The 19458-nt window shown below is 38.0% G+C and overlaps 1 protein-coding gene across 2 annotated transcripts in view; it reads right to left on the reverse strand.

Annotated features, from left to right (window-relative positions):
• The window catches only part of CCDC18 (coiled-coil domain containing 18), a 42227-nt gene that overhangs the window by 4093 nt on the left and 18676 nt on the right, over positions 1–19458 (reverse strand). For both annotated transcript variants that reach the window (XM_072419872.1, XM_072419873.1), the window contains exons 13-25: positions 18577–18687; positions 16629–16760; positions 14259–14393; positions 13443–13520; positions 13234–13350; positions 12224–12391; positions 11371–11513; positions 8262–8425; positions 6949–7150; positions 5047–5146; positions 4406–4522; positions 3795–3938; positions 2407–2610 (exon numbers count right to left, since the gene is read on the reverse strand). In XM_072419872.1, the coding sequence (XP_072275973.1) occupies positions 2407–2610; positions 3795–3938; positions 4406–4522; positions 5047–5146; positions 6949–7150; positions 8262–8425; positions 11371–11513; positions 12224–12391; positions 13234–13350; positions 13443–13520; positions 14259–14393; positions 16629–16760; positions 18577–18687 (1815 nt within the window). The remainder of the gene's footprint in view (positions 1–2406; positions 2611–3794; positions 3939–4405; positions 4523–5046; positions 5147–6948; positions 7151–8261; positions 8426–11370; positions 11514–12223; positions 12392–13233; positions 13351–13442; positions 13521–14258; positions 14394–16628; positions 16761–18576; positions 18688–19458) is intronic.

The raw sequence follows: 19458 nt of genomic DNA on the forward strand, positions 1-19458 counted from the left end.
AACTCTTTACAGTACAGCACCATTTCAAAAGTTTAAATGTGATTTTTGACACAGGAAGCAATGTCAGAGAAAGATGTTACACTGCACACATGTCCAACTGACCACGTCAAGTTAAGTAAAATATTTAGTACAGGTAATCTGCTTAGCTTGTTGCCTAGAACTACAAACTAAATGTCAGTACATTTCAGTATGGAGAAGCATGTGACAGCACATGTTAAGAGCCATGTTACATAGGCAGCATATAGCCCAGAGTGGGTTAAGACTACAGCAATTTGTAGCTTGTGCTATGATTTCTGTGTGCCATATGGCACTAACTATGCCATAGTTTGTCATATGGGTTTGTGTTCTATTGTTGGATAAACAAAAAATTAGGTTAATTGTTTGTATGTGTAATTATAACTATATAGCTCTATTAGCCACTGTTTTTTTCATTCTAGAAGCACTCTCACTTTTTTTTTCTATATCTTGGTATCCCACCTTTTTCAGTCTCACAACTTCCAATAATAAATTAAAAATCTGTCCCATACAAATTATCCAATTACAAAGGCTGCTGACCAGGGAGTTCTAAAACACATATCTCTTAAGTCTCCATTAGGTTAAAAATGCTGTTTAATGATTTAGCTTGCCAACATCTGCATAAAAGTGAAGTATCATTTGTGGTTGGGTTGACCTTCAAGAATTCAGACCGCTATAGGTTGCATTAGTTTAATGTAAAAGGTGTGATTACTAAGTCAGGACTTTTTCCCGTAGAGCTTGAAAGGATTTTCTAGGGATTTTCGCAGTATTTTTGTACATCACCCAGCCATATATTGGCAAACACATATGTAGTTCCTACACAATGACCCATGTTTCTGAATCCCAAGCAGTGCTTAGATCTTCTCTGCTGGACTACAGAGTGACTTCATGACATCACCATCTACCAATCTTTGTAACATAAGGCAAATTGTTCTGTAGTTCAGCAGAAAAGAATTTAGCCCGAGCTGACAACACTAACTGTGATTTCAGAGCAGCAAGGGCAGGGTTGTCAGTTTGACACAGATTGCAAGAACCTTACTACATTTTTGGGAGGAAGAAAAGGATTGAAATAAATAAAAAGAAAAAAAAACACAATACTAAATACAAAAACAGAAAAAGGAAGAAAATGCTTTGGCTACAATACTATGCTTTAATCCAGAGTTATCGGGAACAGTTTTTCTTTTCTGCCACCAGATGTCCTCGATCAGTACCACCTTTCACTTCCTTAGTCAAAGCCATCATAGACCTGCCCTAATCTATGACTAGACTAGTGAAGGATATTTAACACAACTACGTAAATCCCTAAATCGGCTTTCTAGTCGAATCAACATGTTTTATGTCAGTAACTGATCTTATTGGCTTCTTGTGCTGCTTTTCCTCTCTGACTCTTCCGGCTATACATACAAGAGACTGATAAATACTTAAAACTGTTTTCACTTAACAAAACGTACATTCATTGGCGTATTAATGCTTAATTTGTGCATTTTACATTATTTTAGTTCTGTTTTTAACTTCAAACTGTTTTGTAGTAAATAATCCCACCAAGGAGTCGAGACATCAGACCTAATCTGGTTAGGCCAAGAACATGTGTGACCAAATTAAGTCCTAATTAATCCTCTTGTGTGCCACTTAGGAAATAAGTTAGCCTGTATGAGGGGGAGGAAGCTCTTTACTAACCATAAGATGCATGTATTTACATACTCACTTTGCAGCTTAAATAGAAACTGTAATCAGGTTTTGGCTTTAAATAGTAGTTGACATTCTGTAAATTCAGTGGGGAAGAGCCTAAATTTCTGTCAGGTTTAATGTCTTTTCATAACCTCAATAGGGGGATTATTTTTTACATCCTGACCTAGTGAAATCTGTAATCCAAATAAATGGAATGTGGAGTGGTCACCAGAAAAAACATAGCACAGGCAGTTTTTTTTATGTGTGCGGGGGGGGGGGGGGGGGGGGATGCACTACAGACACCCTGGAAGACCAGATGAGTTATAATAATGTCCTTTACAGTCCTGATCACCACTTTTTCCATAATTTCCACTTTACAGGAGCAGCATAAATGGGCAACATAAAAGTAAATAGGCTGCATTTCTAAATATGGTGATCCATTACTCTTATCAAATGGATGCCAATGGATGCCTTGTTATTGTGAATATGGTATGGACACTCACTACTTTTGAAATCCTGATCATTGTGAGACATTCTAAATTTTCTCCTTTTACTAAGGATAGATTGTTGTTTGTCCCTATCAAAGATATATTTTAATGTTTTTTTTTATTTATAATATGCACAATATGTTTCCATCACCTTGTTGAATCTATGCCTCTAAAAAGCAACAATCAAAATTAGCTAGGAAGATTTTTTGCTGGGTCAAACTGTTCCTGGTCAAACCTTTTCTCTGTAAAGGCGGTCCATTCCGTCCAGCTTATGTGTAAGCCTGTCTGATTCTTTATTAGCCTCAGCCAGCTGCTGTCGGGTTTCCATGAGCTCCCGGTGAGTTAATTGCATCCGTTCTTGGGCTAGACGTACTTGCTGGTTTAGCTCCTTCTCCTCTTTCTGCTGATCTGAGATGCAGCTCTGCTGTGACTTCAATTTCTAAAAAGCAAACAAAGCAATGCAAATGCAAAAAAATTAATCTACAATTTAGTATTATACATTCAAAGAATGTTTTTAAATCTGCTTTTACATAAAACACTGACAGGAAGAATCCTGTGTCAGCTACAGCATAGTTTTTGTTATGCTCCCTTTCTACTTTTGTTGTTACCCTACTATATCATAGAGCTCTGCGGCCACAAACCTCCAAAATGCCATAGAAAATCCAGTCATGCGGTAAGTACACCAATAAAAAATGTTGCTATTAATAGATATTGTGATTATGCCAAGATCAACTCTGAGGAGCTCTGTAAGGCCATCAGATAGAAGTTTTTGGATACATCTAGCAAGGGTTTAAAAGATCACCAAATTATTTGAACAATTAACTGTAAGAAAAATAAGTGTCATAGGTTTCAAATGACTGCTAATATGTCAACCCTAGATAATTTAGCCCAGGAGAACTACTTGAATGGTCAAACTAGGATTTGCAGGTAACTCTTTCAGCAGCTGGTATCAAAGCATTAATTCTACAATCAGAAAGATTACACCATTTAACATGTGTGGTATGTGTGACAGGGAAACAATGTTGTAAAAGATCATAAGAGCTAGATTATATTAAATCATGTATCTGTAGGCAAGGCTGTAATAAGGATATAATGTTTCCTTGCTCAACAACACTTTCCGTGGAGTGTACTTTTTTTTTTCACATGAATAAATATTTAAAAAACAAACTAAAGAAAATAGTGTATATACAAGGGGAAACTGATTTTTCTCACAGTAACTTTTTGCCACTAGCCTGCATTATTCAACCCACCAGTCCCCGTTACAGGATAGTGAAATTAGAAGCAGCACAGTGAACAGCTCATCTCTCTGCTTTCTCTTCCTATCAACAAGCTGCTCATTCTCAATATCCAGTCCTTCTGTACAAGGACTGCTAAAGGCAGAAACTGGAACAAATTTTTGGTATTTATACTGCTTGCATTAACAAAATAAATAAATTTAGGTATAAATGATTACAAAGCTACATTCATTTGTGTCTACATAGTGCACAGTTTTCACTATTACACAATTTTTGCTTGTAAAGATATGTCACTGCATCGCTAAAACCATCTCAGTAGAGTAGTCAGCCCTAGCCTATATACTTTGATAACATTATTGAAGTGCAAAACTAATAAAGAGTAGCTTACCTGTTCCATTTCTGTTATAGCTAGCTGCTGTTTCCCAATTTCGTTATGTAGGTGATTTACAAATTGATCTTTCTGTAGCAGGTCAAAGTCTTTATCTTTAAGCTGATCCCTTGTTCCTTGTAGCTTTTCTTGAAGGGATGAAATCTGGGAAAGATCATGGGCATATGGTACAAATATTAACATATTTTTTTTTCTACTAATGCTGCAAGTTCTATCTAAATTACTGACTTGATGCATTTACAATATGAATGTCTTTGTGTGTGTAGTTATTGTTAATAGGATACACTCGTTTGTAAAAAGGTAATTTTGTACTTTTTTTTTCCTAACCATCTGGTAGTAACACACAGGCATTTTTTCATGAAGATTAACTACCTTTTCCCCTCTTTGTAATGACATTCACTTAGCGATACAGCACACAGAAAAGGATAAAAGAAAGTGGTTGTATACAAAAAAGGCCAACTGAAGTTTATAGAAGTGAAAAAAAAGAAAATGAAAGCATAAGTACTTATATGAAAAAGTGATAAACAACAATCAACCATGTTTTACTTTTGTAAAAATTCTGTCCAAGAGCTTCAAGATTAATATGAAAGGCCAATTCAAAGACTGCTAACCTGTGTCAAGTAATCTTTAGTTTCCATTTCAGATTTCATTAGGGCAGTTTCAAGCTTAATAATTTTATGTTCTAGTTCTTCTTTGTGTTGGCGAATGGTCGAATCCAGCTGGGTTAGCTACAGCAAGCAAAAAAGGTAGCAAATGTAGCAAAGTTAGACTTAAATATACTAAAAATATACTAAATATAACACTATAGGTTCTATGACAGCTCAGGTCTTCCATGCCAGGGGTAATATTTATGACTTCAGTCACACTGGAAGACATAGGAGTTAACACAATACATACATGTAAAGAATATAGTAATTAGTGGAATGCACTTTGTTGCAAACATAATAAGTCACACTATAGATCCAAACCAGCCTTAGACTACATACACACATTTAATTATTGTCGCTTGAAACATTCTTCATGATCACTTCCAGTAACAAAGGACTGAAAGATGAATACAGCGCCGTTCTGTACATACAGTGCTGTTCTGTTCAATGGAGATGGGAGATGGTGTCTTTTGTTTGGATGCACCTAAAGTTTATTTAGCTGTTTTAAGTGAAAGGTAAATAGGGCTTTACGATTTTGGGAGTATATTGGTAAAGAGCAAATGATTAATGTTGGTTTATACAATGTTAAGATATGCCAGACTTACTTGGGCTGCCCTTTGCTTTAGCTCCCAGTTCCTGTCTTTCAGAGCCTGGTCCATATCCAGCAGCTCATGATCTCTCTCCTCCAGTTCGTTCTTACACGTCCTTCATTGTACACAATACAGAACATTAAATTAATGTATAAGGCAAGTTTTCCAATAAACAAATTGTCCTTTTACTACATCCAATTTCTTTTATTAGGTCACAAGGTCATGCCACAATAATGTAATTGTACACATCATAAATCCATTATTTGTTGCAAAAATAAAAAAATAGGATATTTTCCAATTACCTGACACTTACCTGCCCTGTGACTAAACCCTAAAGTAACTGCATTCCTTTTAAAAAGTAAATGTTTAACAGCAGGCATCACAAGGTGCCGGATATAACCTACATTTTGTAAAACTTTTGTGCACCTATTTGATTTTGTTTCATTTTGTTAGTGACTTTCCCTGATGTCATGACTATGCTACACCAATTGTCATTTCTCAGTCCAAGGATTGTCCTACAAGCTACTGAGGTAATTTTGCTTGGCATTGTAACGGCAGCTGGAAAGCCAGGCTCCAGTTTTAAAATTAATTAGGAGCAATTCACATGGACAGTGAAAAGTGGTGCGGTTACTGCTTTACAACTGAACAATGACAACTACCTTCCAAACCACCACTTAACACTCATTACTTTTGATTAGGCATGATGGTTGCAGCAGATCAGCAGCTGTCAACTACCTGAGAATGACCAGAACAGTACTGCCCATTAAAACTTAGCATAAACAGGTTAGAAGAACAAAAGAAAAAGAAAAGCAATTAAAAAAAAATACGGGTTCATTTTAAGGCTTTTTGGGACCAAAAGCAGAAGAGTTTTTTTCTTCTCAGACTGTGGGGGAATAAAAATTAACTTTGTATTTGTATTTGTAAAGCTGGATATTGTAGTATAAGCAACTCTAAGGAGTAATTAGACTAGTTGATAACATCTGATATTGCCCTTTTATTCTTCCTATGAACCATGTGCTTTTTTAGTTGGACACTTTCAATGTTTCTATAAACCTGTTTCCTCTGAACTTATTTTTTAACCAAAAAGAAGCATTTGAACTTTTCTCACTGAGCCAAATCATTGGGTAAAATCAAAGTCATAAAGAAATTTAGGCCATCTTGGTTTATAATATTAGATAGGATTGAGTTAGGTTTTGGCTATTACCACAGACTAGGCTCTTGCTTTGCAAATCGTGGAATTTATTTTCCAGTCAGAGTCACTCTTAGTTTCAGGAAGAAATGCTTGCCAATCGTTCTTTCTCTTTACCTGTACTGCTCTCCCAACATGCTCTGAGCAAAAAAGCAACAGGCAGAGCCCTTCTTTTTACTCCAATAAAAACTTTTGGTCACAATGGGTAACTTGTGTTTTTCTAAAATGTTAATATAAAACTGTTAGCAACTATCAGGTAAGATCTCAGTTCTTATAATAAGCGGGTAGCACGGTGGCTCATTGGTTAGCACCGTTGCCTTTGCAACTAGATCCCAGGTTCGAATCCCGGCCAGGGCACTATCTGCATGGAGTTTGCAGGTTCTCACCGTGTCTGTGTGTTTCCTCCCACATTCCAAAAACATGCAGTTAGGTTAATTGGCTTCCTCCAAAAAATTTACCTTTGACTACAATTATGACATATGGTAGGGACATTAGATTGTGAGTCCTTTTGAGGGACAGTTAGCGTCACGACTATGGACTTTGTACAGCGCTGTGTAATATGATGGCGCTATATAAATACTGTGTAATAATAACAAAAGGGGGCTCTTACTTGAATTCTGATTTTAGTTCTTTCCTTCTAGGATAAGATAGGAAAGCACCATCATCAGACCAATAGCTGTGGGCAGACAAAGTGAACACAGCTATAGTGTAATAAATAATTTACTTACCTTAATTCCTCTGTAAGGGCTTGTATTATGACTTCTTTATCTTCTACTAATAAATGGGTCTTTGTAAGTGTCTCTTGAAGTTCTTCAATATGTTTGAGATTGTCCTTCAACTGCTTCTGCAAATTTTGAAGCTCCAGTTCCATTTCTTCTTTCCTCTTGAGATCCTGTTCAGCTCTACTGAGTTTTTCTTGTAACAAAGCAACTGAAACAAAACAGGATTATAATAACCTTCCAAACACCAGACAAATAACCAATACATTTACAAATACTGGAAAAGACCATCTGACTGGATAAACACTATCTGGCCAAAGATTTGAATACAACTGAGCTTGTTTGGCTACGTACAGATGTGCAATTGTTCTCGTCCGATAATCAGCTCAGGGCCAATTTCGAACGATAATCTTACGTGTGTACAGTGCTCGTCGTCCATCGTCTGGATGACCGTCCTGGCGGATCCACGGACGACGAAGGATCCTAATGAAGGTGAAGGGGGAGAGAGCGCACCAGGGTGCTGCTCCATCGTTCTCCCATTACCTTCTTCATAGAGCAGAATGGTGCTGTATGTAGAGAACTCGTTCATGCATCATGTAGTCGTTAGAAAGGATTGTGAAAGATCCTTTCCAACGACAATAATTGCACATGTATACATAGCCTTAGCCATACTTTTCTAAAACAATGGCCCCTATGGAGGCTAGAACAGCCCTCACTAAGAAAACAAGATTGTATGATGTGTCTGAGAAAATCTGTGCTCATTCAGTTAAAAAAGATTTTTTGTCAGGTACTGCTGTAATACACGACATAATTCATAATCGGCATTCCAGTCCATTCAAAAATCCAGGTCACCTCTACACTTTTATGAACCTGGCTAGAGTGTGTCCACATACATTTAGCAATATAGTATAAAGTGAACGATTTAGGTGGCCCCTGTATGAAATAATTTTTTATACCTAAATAACATTGTCACAGCACTGTATAAACAGATTCTAATATGCAATGCCACCATAATAATTATTCGGTATGGTATGGTAAGAAAGCAAGAAAAATGGCTTTGTTTAGGCCAATATTTTTTTATCAGTCTACTGAAAGCAAAAGTAGTTAGTTTTTACAGCCTTCTCTTCCCAGTAATTAAAATGAAATGTTGTAAATTTGTAGCAAGTAACAAGGAATACAGCTAAGAATTCCAAATGCTCCAGGGTTTGTTTTGGATGCTCATGTGTGAGCCAGCATCTACACATTACTACACATTACTAAGCATGCATGCACCTAATAAGAAAAAATATATCTCATGTCAGGTCTACTTTAAAGACACTTACCAAGCTGCGTTTTATCATTAAGTTCAGTCTGTGTTTTCTGTAAAATTAAATCCATTTGGCTCAGTTTGTTATTCATAGAATCCCCAGCAGCAGTGACAGACAACAGCCGATCTTCAGTATGCATCAACTTTTCTCTGCAACTGTCCAATTCGTTTTTCACATGCCTACAATCAACACAAGAAACATTACTGAGCTAGATATGCTTTTGTATAAACATTTGCAATGACAGAAATGTTTTTTTGATAAAAGTGCTTTCCTTTAAACCCTGGTACTCTTTTCCCAAGGAACTTTGTACAAAGGTCAGGGCCAGCTGTGACCTTGTTGGTAAGTAATGGCTGATTTCTGGTAGAGATGCCACAGGGATTAAAAGGGCCTACTGTATGTGTATTGTAACACAACTGCTACAGCAATCAAAAAGCACCAGATATTTATCAATATTATTAAACCTACTCTATGGCATAATTATTATGAATACAGCTGTATAAAAAATGTATGCCAGTAGAGCATATAGTTGGTCAACCACCATTCAGACCAATACAATTATCTAATGTGTCAATGGCCTCCCCGACTAGCTTCTAGTTCCTTTTACTTCCTGTTTTGAATATGCTGTTAAAGATCTCAGATTTTCCCTCACCTATGGTTCTTATGAAAACTGAAAAGGTTGTACTCTCCTAAATTTTTTCTCTAAGTCTTTCTCCCAATAGTCCACCAGGATAGTACCAGCTAATTCGGTCAGAATTCTGGGGAACTCCTAAACTTTCTCTACACTCAAACATTTCTGCACTAAAATGTTAAGCAGTTTTATGTGCCCTGCCCATTCTACTTCTAGAGATTGAGAGGGTGAGGTGCTCAGTAATCTAAGGCTACATACACACGCTAGATTTTTGTCGTTGGAGACGATCTTTCACGATTGTTTCCAATGACAAACAACTGAAAGATGAATGAATGAGGGCTCATACATATTTGTTCATACACCACAGTTCTGTTCAAAGGAGAGGGCAGAGAGAGTGAGTGGCACCCCGCTGCGCTCTCCTCCCCTCACTTCCATTGTGGTCGTTTGTCTTCTGTTGTTCATGGATCTGCCAGGACAGATCTATAAACAACATGGGACACCCTCTTTTCACATGGGATTCTCGGCCAAAAACATGCAGCTACCACATCTGAAAACTAGTAAGCTGCAATATATTACATGTTTGGTTTTGGTTGTACATACACTTTAAACCTATTTATAAAACTAACACATTTATGTGTCTAATATCTTAATCCTGTCTGGAAAAAAAAAAAAAAAACAACCTACCATAGCCTAAAATTCTAGTGCAGTGGTCGTCCAGATACGGCCTAGCCGGTAGTTTGTTCCAGCCTAACGCCCCCTAGCCGATCCAGCCTAATGCCAGCCGGAAACTCCGGAGCCGAGGGTTGACGGCGGATTGGCCAGGGGGTGTTAGGAACTACCGGAGCTGGAGCCGCTGGAGCTCCGGAACTGACCCCTTGCAGTTGCTCCCCTATTTACTGCGGCCAGTGTGGATACTTCTGCTGCCACGGTAAATAGGGAAAGCTCCCTGAAGGTAAATCCCTCTCCTCCGCAATGTATACGGAAGAGAGGGATTTCACTTCAGGGGGTGTTTCCTGGTGGTGGGCGGAGCCATTAGGGTGGGTCCGCCCTAGTGTGCTTCTGCCAACCCCATAAATGGCCTGGTGGCAATAAAACTTTTCCGACCCCTGTTTTAGTGCAAGCTAGAAAAATCAAAGCATCTCACTGGCTGCAAAAGACAAAAAAAATAAGTTTTCACACATTTTGGTTGATGTGTTTACTGAATCACTCCTAACAAACTGGTGGCCTTGATTTTCCATTTACTGTTTTCATCAAACCCTGGACCAAATGCAAGCATTAAATTTTTATTTGCTCAAACATCAATAAGAAGTTTTCTGGGGAAAGATAATCTGATTGTGCAATCTTGTAAATATGGCATTGTAGCACGAAGATGATCATATGTTTTTAAAAAGTATCAGATAGGTTTGAAAATTTAGTGGTACAAAAATCATATAAACCCAAGGAGGGTATGCTGTTTCCTGGCATGATAGTGGCCTTAGTGGCGCTTAGAAAGCGCGGGAAGTGCAGGGGCAGAGATGAGAACAAGTGCTCAGCCCGGGTAGTTCCTGCATTCCTTCCAGAACACACTGACTGCTGTGTCTGTGACTGCTGTGTCTGTGTGTAGTGCAGTATTATATTATTTCCCTCTGAACTAATGAGGTATATGTGATATCTGTTATCAGAGATCACTTTGGGAAATCCCTACTGTCTGTGTATCAGCTACATACACAAATAGATATTTGCTCTGCCCTTTCAGTTATTTTTGCTGATCTGCACCCTGTCTAGTTACAGCTAGCAAAGGTTAGGCATCTGACGGTCTATAGGTAGCAGATGTCCGGTTGCATTGGCAGATTAGTGTGATTGCTAGGGTCTAAGTGGTAGCGCAGAAAGATTGTTCCTGAACTCTAGAGACTTTGCCTGCATCCCTGCAATCCAGGATCACAGCATACACAGCCCAATTGCCGGTTGGAGGATCTCCTTGCTGCTGTTTTCAGGATCATCTCATCAGGACATCTTTGCTACAATCAACTCCAGAGGCATCTGCAACTCATCTTGACACTGATCATAACTGGAGGTATTTGTGGTTATAGACTGTATATATACCCAGGTATACAGCATCTGTGCACAATTCTCCTCAGGACTCTTGCTATGTGTACACATTGATGTTTATTGATTGTAAATATTGTTATTACTGTTTTGAAATATAAAGCTTACAAATTCTCCAACCTGTGTATTCATCTAGCTGCAATGGTTAATGTTGTATGCTGGGTGTAGTGGTTTTAATGTCCCAGGAAGGGAGCCCCTCTGCTAACGGAGACCCTGTCCTGGGTGGAGGCACTGCCAACTTTATTAGTATTCTCACTCTTCCACATAGTTATCTACAGGTTAGCGGCAAAGCCTGTTTTGTGAGGGTCATTTACATGATCCCCCCCCCCCCATAACAGGGCTACACTTGCATAAACTGATACACATTATATATAAATATTATTGTTTAAAATACTTTGTCTGTGCTCTTACTCCACATTGTTGCTCATCTGATGAATTTGACGGGTTTTCAGTGCCAGTTTCTTATTGGCTGCCTGCAGTTTCTCCTCTGCAGTTTTAATTTCTCCTTGGAATGTAGACCTTTGTTTTTCCAGTTCAAATTCCAGCTTGGAAATCTATGATCAAATGAAATAATGTCATGTTTGATTTATACTCAGGTTACAAATTGACAGATTAATTATGTACATTTTACGGATGGTAAACACCATTTTCCCAATGAACACTTAAGTAACTCCAGACAAATGTTGTTTTGTTTAGTTTTTTTTTTTTACTTCAAATTTATTGGAGAATGGTTCAAACCACTGGTTACACTTTAGAGTAATTCAAGTACAGTTATCATTTGCTCTTCTCTACTTAACCTTTGCCAAATGGCACTCCTTATCTGTGATGTGTCATTAGATAGATCTAATTTCTATGGCTGGCTAAATCCCTGCCTCCCATTCTGCTATAAAAACTTGCAAAATGTAAACAAGCTAACAAATAAGTAGACCAATCCTATTGTACTCATTAGGAGCTGGGTCTACTTTTAAGCCTGCAATGTGTAAACATGTGCCATTTGAGTGTTTACATTTTAAAGGGCTACCCTAATTGCAGGTACGGGTGTGTGTGTGTGTGTGTGTGGGGGGCGGGGTGGTAATAATAATCTTTACTTGGTATTTGAACTACAAATGTGTAAGTCTTCAAACTCAAAGCTTCTACACGTTTAACTTTCACATTGTATAAATAATTGATTACATTTGTCTGTATTAATATTCTTCATATACCAGTGATTTTGTTTTGCATGAAATGTACAATTACAAGGAAGGTAATTAAGCAAGACCTGCACCTGTTGCTCTAGCTTTGCCTGAGTGTCCTCAAGCTCTCCAATTCGAGCAGTTTCCTGCTGTAGCATCTGCTGCTGCTGTTGAAGTGTCTGCTGCAACCGAACATTTTCCTCCCCGGTTTCCTGAAGGCTTTCAGTCTTTAGCCTAATTTCCTTTTGCAAACACTGAACCTTGTAAGAGTGCCAAAAATAAGTTATTTGATGAAAGTATACTGTATACAACTCCCTGGCCATCATACATGCACTGGTTTTAGTATAAAGAATTGTACATTGCATTTATAAAATATAACACCTTCTAAACTCACATGGAACTAAACCTGTGTAAAAAAAATTTGTGCGTACACAGGTTTTTTTTTTTTTTTTTTTTTTGCAGAAAGAACAGACAGTGTCTCTTCCACAATAAAAATGACTTTCCTGACCACTCATCACTATGCAAAACCATTTTTCTATTTTTTGTATAGAGTGGGCAAGAGTAAGACCTTGCTGTGTACCCTTTTGGGAGGTGAGGAAATGCATTCCTCAGTTTGTAATGTGAATATTGTCAAAGAGAAAAAAGTGAGCTGAAGTCCAAAACTTCAAAACAACTGAAGAGGGGAAATAGAGACTCTCAAGGGGGGAATTCCCATCACTTTGTGAGATTTCCTTTTGTGTCTCTGGAAAGAGATGTCAAAGTTTCCCCAATAGTACCTCTGCCACTCTTTTTACAACAGCAATAAGACTGAGAAAGAAGGGCAACACTCAGTCAATTAGGATTGGCTGCAACTACATGTCCTGACATACAGACAGGAGAAGAAAGCAGTGAGCAGAGTTTTGCTGCTGCTTCCTCATTTTTTTTGGCTGTGGATACGCTAGTGACACCAAAAAACACAAAAAAAGTGACCAGAAAGAATAACAAATATCTTGGCAGATAAAACAATTTAAATATGTGTATTGTATGTGTAAATAGGCGTATTGTATGTGTAAATATGTTTAGCTGTAAGACTTCCAATGTTTTAACTTGTGATATAATGTACCTCCTCTGTTTTTTTCCTGATTTGATCTTCAAAGTCTTCTCTGTGGTCTTCAAGTTGTTGTAAATAAAAGTTCATTTCCTCTTTACATATAGCCAGGGCTGATTCAAAATGTTTAACCTACAAACCAAAAACACCCAAGAAATCACTTTCCATAAACGTATTATAAAAAAAAAAAAAAAGGAAACTCCACAGTTTAATCAGTGGCTTACCTTTAATGTTTCCTCCTCCACTTGATTTTCAAGCACTTTAATGGCATCTGCTGTGCTTTTTGTTTGATGGTCCAGTTCCTTTGTGCAAAAAAAAAAAAAAAAAAATAGAAGAAATAAGAGTAAAATATATCTGCAATTAATTACTGAATAGAGCAGGATTTACATCCAGGTTAAAGTAAGATGATTTTGTAGCTAGAATAATTTGTTGTACTAGACTAGGTTTACATAGACAGTAAAGGCATGGTGTCATTTAAAAGAACACTGGTTGACACTGACCATTAATTATACAATTGGTTTGTAAATAGTTGAATCGATGTTCAACTACAGCGTTTAGTAGGCAGCACATCAGATGGAAGGAGCCTCAGTTCCTTAAGTGAGAACACTTATGGCTAGTGTAAAATCCATTCAATCCACCAAACTGTGAACCCCTCCTGTTAGTTTTCTTGTGCTGTGTACCCTTCTACCCCCTTCTATATCTCAATATTATATCTCACCCTTACCTTTTGTTATGCATTTTATGTAAAAACTTAATAAAAATTACCACTTCAAAAAAAAAGAATTGCATCTCTATATTTCTACTTCTGACAGACTGAAGATGGATCCAGGGCATATTGTTTATGGCTAAACTACCTGAAGATTATTTTACACATGGACATTTATACTCAAGAAGGTAAATAAAGATGTATGGCATGTAGGCAATATTCTTCTTGCTTAGAAATACTGGTACGATTTTAATTTGTTTGGAGTGTACTTTCAAACAGTTCACAATGTGTAATTAATATTTTAGGTTAATAATGGCCTGAAAAATAACAATACCTTTCTGGTTTCCACAAGTAGGCTATCCAAAGATTTGATTTGCTGCTGTTTTACTATAGTGTCTTCTTTTAAAGTTTTTATGGTATATTCTTGTTCTGCTATTTGAACATTTTTCATCTCCTGCTGACACTGAAGCTGAAAGATAAAACATATGAGCACGTAAAAAAATAATCGATCAGGCTTCTACATAATTGTCTCATTATACCAAAGCGTGGGCAGCACTCTGGCCTTTGCTGGACTAGGTCCCAGGTTCGAATCTTGTCCAGGACATTATCTGCATTGAGTTTGCATGGGTTTTCCTCTGGGTACTCCGGTTTCCTCCCACAATCCAAAAACATGCTATTAGGTTAATTGGTTTCCCTTGAAAATTGACCTTAGACTGTGGTAATGACAAATGGCTATGGTAGGGACATTAGATTGTGAACCCATTTGAGGGACAGCTAGTTACATGACTATGGACTTTGTCAACGCCGCATAATATGTCAGCACTATAGAAAATCCTGTATTACAATATTAATAATAAAAGCGTGCTGTTACATGGTATTCACCTTGCACACACAAAGTCAAAAGTGCAACGACCAGGCTGGTTCTTATTCATAAACCTAAAATTTAGGCAGACAACCAAAAAACAGGAATGGATATATGCAAGCTAATATACCTGCTAATGATATGCAATTCTGTACAGCCAGTGATCAATGCACCCATACCACGCAATAAAACATGCCACCAGTCACACAAGCCACACAACAGAAAGAAGGTAATAATTGGACTACATTACTCTCACAGTGCATATAATGCTCGCATATGTGAACCCTTGTAGTAAAAATACATAATATATGGTGATCCTGCCATTAAAGGTGATGGGCCCAGGATGTAGTCTGCCTCCAACTTCTGATTAGCAGGCCATAAAGTTTATACCAAAACCAAAGGCATGAATATGCATTACATAGCTCTAGAGCTGTATAACAACTGCTGTGATAATATACATGGCATTCAGACAAGATAAGCAGTGTATTCCTGCCCTGATTTTTCAGATGAAGCCTACTGCTGTGCAGTTTGTGAAGGAAGAGGGCTGAGCCCCATTAGAGAAGGAAAAGGACTTTTTTCCAGAAAGACTGAAAAATGGGTTAAATATAAAAACGATGAAAAATTACAACACCCGAATGAAGAATGGGTCGAAAAAAATCAGAACAGGCCAACACTTTCGGTGTTTCAGAGCCTTTTCTATCCCACCAGTCTGCTAATGTCATATTATTCACTGCCACTATATTAGGAGCCTCAAACATCTGATCCTGAACACAACCCTACTACATCACACCCGGGAGTGCTCGTTTTGTGAGAATGCAGGTACGCATCTCTCATAAGATGGAATGCAGGAATGCATCTCTCATAAGATGGAAAAAAAATTTCTATTTAATATGATGCCCTAAAGTCCCTTGATTACATAAAATGTTGTAGTTTGGTACTTCAATTGGGATGTGGCATCTTATTGACTGCATACCTTGCATCACCCACAAAAAGATTGAGTGTTTATCTCTAAAAGGATGTCTGCACAGGATATCTAACTTGCGCATTTCTAAGGGCCTAGTCGCATCATGTGGTAAAACACTTTGGTGCAATTTGGTGCTACTTATCCTGCATGATACACTAATGCAGATGTACATTCAGAGTAGAAAGGTGCACCGACATGCAGCATGATATGTTGCCCTAAATGTTATACGAACCTTTTTTTGGGTATGGTAGCATGTATTTTGCTTAAGGCAATGGTGTGAGTTAGCTTTGAGGTAGAAAAGCAGAAGGTAAAAAATAATAATTTATTAGTGTACAACTGTGATCAAGGAGGAGACCGTTTTCTAATCAAAAACAAACCTTGTGTTTAAACTTTTTGTTTTACACCAGACTATATGATTCTTGCCAAGGAAGCCCTGTTAGGCGCCTTCACAATTAGGGCCTCTTGTTTCTTCCTTACAATGCTCAGTGCTCAACCCAGAAATTTTTTTAAGCTGGGTGGGAAGAAATTTCAGGTGGGTGGCAGTCCCTGTATTGTGACCAAACTCTTTGGTAACCACCCAAAAACAGCCGGGTAGGTGCTGAAAAGTGCCGGGTGGTGCGCCCAGCTAAAATTGCCTGGGGAGAACCCTGATGCTAATCAATCACATGGGGCAATGGTCACCACCCAGAAAAGGGGATGCAGCCAAGATTAATAATTTTCTAATTGGAATCAATTGAATAAATGTGGGAATCTTGAGTACAAATATTTATAAACAGGCACATTTAAATTATGAAAACACATCCTGGTGATTTTGTTTATGAATCTTGGTAACCTATTCAGCAAATAAACCATATTTTTAAAGCAATAGTTTATCTTACATGCTCCATCTGCTTTAAAAGTTCATTCTGTTGTTCTTGGTGGATAGTTTTAGATTTCTCAAATGCCAGAAGAACTTCTCGATGCTCCTTGCTAACATTTTCTTCTAAGTGAAGAATCTGAGCTTTAAATTCCTAGAAAAACATAAAGCTCTAGTGAAATTCAAAATATGTTAAATGCTTAGTCTACATGGACTGTTTCCCCAGCGTTTAACCTGAGGCTTTTAAAGCCCTTGTTTGAAGTCCCCATGCATTCCAATGGGCTAATCCAATTCCAATGGGCAGGATAAACTGGGGAAAACGCAAAAAAAGCTTGAAAGTGCTCCCATTGAACTCAATGGAGGCTTGTACAAGCGTTTTTAAGCTTTTTATGAAAGCTTCTATTGAAAACAATAGGGGGTTTTAAAAACGTTTTTAGCAGGTCTTTGGAATCTGGAAGCCCCCTTCCCCCTGGAGACTCCCAGATCTCAACCACCCCACCCTGGGGAATGAGTACAGGGGTACAAAAAAACCTCTTGCTCATTCCCTGAAATGGTTAAAATATGTGTAGAAAATTGGACGAGGCTTTAATGTTAAATTATTTTATTAAATGTGTGTGTGTTTGTGTAACCAATTTTTTTTTTTTCAGGTTATCCCAATGACAGGATGATTCCCAGGGCTGCAATCATGACATGACCAAAGCCATGGGACTCCTCCTGACAGTGAGGGATCGCAGGGCACTGGGGACAAGGCTCAAGCATCATCAGGTTTTCCCTTTCCTCAGCCAATCATGCTGACAGCTCCGCTCCCCTGATTGTTCCCGCAGCCCTAGAGGAGCTGTAGTATGTGTTACAGACACAGAACATGTCACAGCTCCTCTTGGGTTGCGGGAGCAATCAGAGGAGCGGAACTGTCAGCATAGCAGAGCTCCGCTGATTGCTCTGCTCCCCGATTGGCTGAGGAAAGGGAAATCCTGATGAAGCTTGAGCTGTCATCAGGGTTTCCTATTTCTCAGCCAATCACAGAGCACTAGAGATGAATGGGCACAAGACTCCCCATTCAAGTCTACTGCTGAAAGGCTCAGAAACGTAAAACCTCAGCCAATCACAGAGCACTAGGGGTGAATAGAGAGCCTTGTCCTCATTTAACCCCTAGTGCCCTGCGATCCCTCACTGTCAGGAGGAGTCCCATGGCTGTGCTCATGTCAGGATTGCAGCCCTGGGAATCATCCTGTCATTGGGACAACCTGAAAAAAAAAATATTAGTTACACAAACACACACACATTTATTAAAATACTTTAACATTAAAGCCTTGTCCTATTTTTTACACATATTTTACCCTTTCTGGGAATGAGTAAGGGGTTTTATGTACCACTGTACTCTTCCCTGAAAGGGTTTAAAGTAAAACTTTTATAAACGTTTTTCAGCGTTTTAAAGTTAAAGCTTTAAAACACTTGTAAAAGTGCATAAAAAAACATATAAACGTGGTAGGAACATTTATATGCACTTTTAAAACTGTTCATGTAGACCCAGCCAAAGACAAAATGAAAAAAACTGCAATCCAGTAACAGACATAATCATAATCATTATACTTTAACAGCTACTTATGAAGAGTTTTTCATGTTTTCCCCCAAAAAAGCATCAGTAAAGCAATCATCACATACTATTAGGGCTATGCAGCAAAAGTCATTTTGTGGCACTTGCTAAAACACTCTACTTTGCATTTTTGGTGCAAAAAACGCCCAGTTTTAGCAGTGAATCATGATTAACCAATGCTGCTGCTACTGATCAGTGTGCACCAGTAGCGTGTAGCTGCAGAGACAAACACTGCAGCCAACTGAAGCAGCAATTCAGTAGCCAACATTTATTAGGAAAAAATAAGCAACGAGCTGCATCTGCTACAAGCTGTGAATCTCTGCTTCCAAATTGCTGGCCCCTAAGTGGGCCGTAATGCATTCTGCTTTAGAATTACCGCCAATTCGTCCTCCAGCTCTGCATTTTTAGATACAGCTGATGAGTAAGCCTGGGACTTCTCTTCCACCAGTTTCTGCAGAGAAGTGATCTTTTGTGATTTCCTTGTTATCTGCAAACATATTTTAACAGGGAATGACAAATCTCTATTAAGAAAAATGCAGAATCCCAATACAAACAAAAGTAAAATATTAAATGTTACAGTAATATAATTCAAGTGTTTCAAACTGGTATACATCTTGTTCCGAAAAACTAGAAAAGTTCCTTAGAACCTTCAACTTGATGTGTCCCATTTATTGATAACCTCATATTTTTTTAAAAAGCACATTAAATGCAACCATGTGGTTTACTTTGCCAGCATTAAGGCAATTCAATTTATAAGAAGCTAATAATTTAATAGTAGCACAAAATGAGATACAAAAAAACACTACACTGTGAGTAGATGAAACTTAAAAGATGCAACATTCCCAAAAGTGATTCAAAAACAAAACTTAATACTATTTAAGTCTTAAAAGCACAATATTTGTTACATTTTCTGGAGCTTCGGAAAAGTTTTCCCCCTATTTCTGGTCTGGTCAAAGAGACTGGAAATGAGAAAAATCTCTCCAATGGCGGCACAGAGAGTAAGAAAACATTTTTTATCAAAAGTAGACTGTGGAAGCATGAGAAACTTTGCCAAGTTTTTATTGTTGACAATGTCCCTATTAGGTCTGTTTAATTACCAAGACCCATAAGCAAAAACATCTTTCTTGTGGATTTGAAAAAAAAAAAATCAAATTCCAGTCCTTGTAATCTGCATGCTGTGAATGGCTTTTCTCCTGGTGGATTTCCATTTATGCATTTACATCCAACACAGACGGAAGTGCAGTTCTATTTTGGATGA

Source organism: Pyxicephalus adspersus, chromosome 8 (assembly GCF_032062135.1).
Source record: "Pyxicephalus adspersus chromosome 8, UCB_Pads_2.0, whole genome shotgun sequence".
NCBI lineage: Eukaryota > Metazoa > Chordata > Amphibia > Anura > Pyxicephalidae > Pyxicephalus > Pyxicephalus adspersus.